Genomic DNA, 5,058 nt, shown 5'->3' with positions numbered 1-5,058 from the left:
GTAAGTTTGATATATTTTCAGTCTCTGCCAAGTTTTGAAGATCAGCTGATCAGTATTAAATCATGTTTGATAGATATCGCTCATGATTACGCTAAAAAGAAACGTAATGTATTCCGATTGTCTACCTTCAATGGTTCTGAGTATTTATTTCAAACAGAAGATCGTGGAACTATGATGTCATGGATACAAGCTATTAAAACAAATAATGATCCGGATTGTGATGTAAGTTTTAACTTAGTTCATTTTTGGGGTTGTTTATTTGATCTGTCTGTAATTATTAGTATCCATTTATAGTTTGCTTTACTTAAATAAGGATTTAAGAAGAAAAATGGATTGAACCTCTCATGAAAATTATTCATGTCAACAGCTTAAAGATGGGTTTCCTTATTTGAAAATGAAAATGCTTATATGAATACAAGGTATAGGTGTTCTAATGACTTGGAAAAATACCAGTTTGTCTCACATGTCCATAATTAATTCATAATTAACTAAATTAGATGTGAATTACCAGCAGAATTCCAATGAGTGACAAGAAAGGTCAAAAAGTATTTTTTGTTTATCCAGACTGTACATACATGCACATTTATGATTGGTTAAAACTCTTAATTATATGCAATAAGAACATAATGATATGATTACATGATAATTCATTAGAAACACCAATTAGTCAAATTGTTTGCTTAAATTAACATTAAAAAAATAAGGAAACCCATCTTTAAAGGGATTGTAAAGAGATATTCTAAACTTCCTTCGTGTATTGTGGATATTGATAACAAAGATTTGCACCATTCCAATTGATGTCTTGCCATCAAAATTACCTTTTTATGACATCACTATAGCAAAGATCCTATATATTATTAGCAACGTTTGCAAAAGTAATGTCACTAAGGGTCTGACTGAAAATGCAAATGGTGCAAATCAAAATTACCTTAACAGTTTCCCCAATACACAACTAGAAAACTTCTTTACAAAATAAAAAAGCTCTCATAGATCCTTTCTATTAACTGGTCCTCGTCAAACCCAATAGGTCAGAGGTCAGAGGTCATTTCATTAAAAGTAGCTAATTTAGTTTTGATTTTTTACAGAAGTTATCTGTCACTAGTTCAGATTTGATATCTCGGAAAATAGCATCTCATGAACTGTCTCAACCACTTACTAAAAACTCACCAACTGTTCCTCCTAAAGGCAAGAAATTGTCTGGTTTGAAAAAATTGACAGGATCACCTAGCGTCAGGCGCAAGAAAACAGAAAAAGAAAAGGAAAAAGGTAAGTTTTGATAAATTTTTGGTTGGACAGATTTGCTCATTTTAGTTTATTTTCTGAAATTAACTAATAGATAAACCAACTACAGAGGCAAACCAGGTTTAGGTTTGGAGGGGGGTGAAATATCTGAGATTGCCCAAATTTCTAACCTAGTTACGAGATTATGACCCCTCTGCAGAATAGTAAGACATTAACATTATTTCATTTCAAGATGAGACTAAGACGAAAACATGGAAGAAAATGATGCCCAAAGGATTCAAGAAGACGCCTGAAAGTGGAAGCCAGGCAGCACCAGTAGAAGTGGAAGACGATTCCAACCGAACATTTGGTGTGGAATTGAAGGATTGTATTCCATCACCTAATAATGAGGTTTGTCTGAATACATGATAAAGATTTTTGGACAGTTGGAAACAAAAAGAATTGGCTAATACAGCTGTCCTGACAAAATTTCCCTCATTGCATATTATAGGGCATTGATTATCTTCATAAGCTTAATTAGGTGCCTAGGACCTAAAACTCATTTCCTCATTGTTCCAGTCTTCCTAGCTGTAAAATCCTGACCTTCACTACCCTATATAGTAGTGGTGGGTGTCATGCTCTAAGCAGACCATGCTTTCTCTTTTCGAAACACCTGATGGAGCTTCTCTTTGGAGAAGTCCACTACTATACAACATTTATTATAGATTTTGCCCTAATAGGCAACTTTGGACGATATTTTGATTGTCTTGCTTCTACAGATTTTTATTTCAAATCTTGGAAAGATCAATGCCAAGAAGAGCTCTGGCCAATGATCAGATTGTGGAAGGAACTAAAAACTAAGGTTGCTCTCCTGGTTAAATATGACTGTCTCTCTCTTAAGGCTGTTTTACACGGGACAATTTTTTTTGTACGAAGCGATTTTTTCCCCCACACATGCGTTTTGATAAGAAGTACTAGAATTTGCAGCGAAAAAAATGGTCACGATGATCGCAAAAGAAGTAGGAAAAGGTTCTACTAATTTTTCGCACAATTAGCTTATCCAATCAGATGCGAGAATTTTGGCTAACAGCGTAAACGTCATATCGTCATGACGTCAAAGATGGCAGAAAACGGCATGGCCGTCTTATGAGTCCAAACAAACTCGAGGCACACAAATTTCTTTGGATCCAGAGGAAATAAACAAAATCTGGAAAATAATTAGAACTAGTTAATATAAACGCTAGTTTAATAGCAGGGCTTTGTTGAATGCCGCCATTTTTTCGCTGATGGGCAAGGACGATGACAGTGGAAATCAGAATTGATCGAGTGCTTTTATTTTGCGACGAAAAATCTTCCCGTGGAAAACCGCCTTTAAATGCCAATATCAAGAGATTTGATCAGGGACTAGAAAGTAGACAAGAACATGGAATCCTTCAGATTAATGTTTCTTTCTTATGTTCCAGTTTGTGCCACTAATAGTAGAACTATGTGCTAGAATCGTGGAAGCAAGAGGCTTAGAGGTGGTAGGAGTCTACAGAGTTCCAGGCAATTCTGTATCAGTCAACGCCATGCAGGATGATTTAAATAAGGTATGTAAGTCTGTTGTGACGTTTTGACCGTCAGTTATGACCAATTTCACTTTTACATATTCTTTTCCTTGTAACAAAAATTGTTGGCTTCGGTTGAGATTTTCTAAATTTGTTCTGTGTATGGGGGACACTGATAGCATCAATTTGACATCACCTATTGCAAAATATGTTGTAACACATCAGGCCCTTCACGATGACATCATAAAAGACTTAGGGAGCTGCGGTGGCTCAGTGAGTTAGACCCTTGCTTGCTAACCTGAAGGTCCAGGGTTCAATCCCGGCATAGGTCCAGATAATACCTTCGACAGTTGGAAATCGAAAAAGAGCAGGCTAATGCCGCTGTCCTGGCATAATTTCCCTCATGGCACCCTGAATGACGTTGCCCGTCTTCATTAGACAACAAGTTGCAGAAAAGTAGGACGCAAAACTCCATTCATTTCATTTTTATAAAACACTTAGTTTTAGTTGATTGCAGGACGTCTGATTGAAAATTAGAATGAAGCAAGTTGATCTTATCAGTGTCCCTGATACACATCTAAAATTTAGAAAACCTTTTAAAAATCCATTTTACCCCAAATTCTATCTCTAATTTTTTGATGTTATTGAAGTTGAAGGTCAAGTGCTATATAATATGTTATAATAACAATATTTACCACACAGTGTTATTAATCAGGTTTATATATATATTACAGGGTATAGAGAATATAAGTATAGATAATGAGAAATGGCTAGATGTCAATGTTATAGCCAGTTTATTGAAGGCTTTTTTTCGTAAACTGCCAGAATCTCTCATTACAGATAGTAAGTTCCTTTTAATGAGCTAAGGCCATGTATTCTCGAAACGATCTTAGTGCTAAGATGTCCTAGAATCAATGTTAGAAGATAAGAACCTAGGACATCCTAGCGCTAATATCATTACGAGAATACGTGGCCTGGTTCCCAACCTAAGGTGTTTTCACCCCCTGGAGGTGTGGGACTGGGGTGTCTGGGGTGTGGACAACTATTGTAGGAGAGGTTTTTTTTGGGGGACATTATATGGTTCCAAACAAAACAGCAACGACCTTCCCACTGAGCATTTTATTGCAGCCGCATGATTATATATCCATTATTGGATTAGCTTGAATAAAAATTATAAAATTTACTGAATGTCCATTGTTTTGGGGCTGTCAGGGGTTCAAATGGTTACTCCAGAGGCGTTTTTGTGGGCCGATTCGATTAGGTAGTACGATTTGGTGCAATTTGGTTTAGATTAGCAGTGGTCCACAAATGCGAAATTCAAATTGGCAATATGGCTGCCTTTGCTGACAACCGATGGAAGACCGCCATTTTGATTACATTAGCAACTTCCACATGCCGCTATCTTGGAAAAGCCTAATCGAATCGCCTAACCACCTCCTAGGACGATTAGCCAAATCAGTTTAGGTAAACTGGCTCACAAATGTACCGATTAGCCTAATCGTCCTGGCTTACAAACGCACATAATAGCTAATCTACCTAATCGAATCGGCCCACAAAAACGCCTATAGTGTGTGAACGCTGAAAAAGGTTGGGAACTGAGATAAGGCATGATTTTACATGTAACATACAGTTAAATAGTTATCAAAACATGGAAGCTTCTAGTGGTTTAGATTGGACAATAACCTGAGTTTACTTATACAACAAGCTAGCGACATTTATGGAAAAATGGAAAACAAAACAGGTTAATTTATGGAATTGAGAATTAGAAAATGAAATATATTCTATTCTGTTTATGGTTTTTTACATTGAGGGGAAAGTTTGCCAAACCATTAAAATTTTTATAATATATTTCTGTATGTAATTCTCAATTTTTCTAGAAAGTTATGAATTTGGATGTTAAATTCCATTTCTATATGCCCACATCTCTCTATGTGGACGTTTATTGTCGACACCCCTGTCGGTCGGTTGCTTGTAAATGCTCTAAAAACTAGATTTTTGGTATGTGTATACATATTCATGAAACGAAGATCAAGTTCGAATTTGAGCTATTTTCGACTGTATGAAGCAGAGTTATTGCCCTTGCCCCAAAATCTTGAATATTTACCATTGGCATGCTGTGGTGGGTGTATATGGCTGTGGTCCACTATCTTTTATTTCTTTTGTAGAGTGTTATGATGCCTTCATAGCTGCCAATAGAATTGAGAATCCTGAAAAACGAATGTTACGTATAAAACGTATGATACAGATACTACCAGAACATCATTTCGAAACGCTGAAATATATGGCCGAA

General features: G+C 36.2%; 1 protein-coding gene across 1 annotated transcript; it reads left to right on the top strand.

The window, feature by feature from the left end:
- Positions 1–2,675: 2,675 nt before the first annotated feature.
- On the top strand, positions 2,676–5,052 carry LOTGIDRAFT_131982 (hypothetical protein; the record flags this gene model as incomplete). The annotated part of the gene is made up of 3 exons (XM_009066525.1): positions 2,676–2,810; positions 3,503–3,611; positions 4,934–5,052. Coding segments are annotated over 3 exons (363 nt in total), but the record flags the coding sequence as incomplete, so codon positions are not given.
- Positions 5,053–5,058: the final 6 nt, after the last annotated feature.

Source organism: Lottia gigantea, assembly GCF_000327385.1.
Source record: "Lottia gigantea unplaced genomic scaffold LOTGIsca_77, whole genome shotgun sequence".
Taxonomy (NCBI): domain Eukaryota; kingdom Metazoa; phylum Mollusca; class Gastropoda; family Lottiidae; genus Lottia; species Lottia gigantea.
This window is presented reverse-complemented; position numbering and strand designations above follow the sequence as displayed.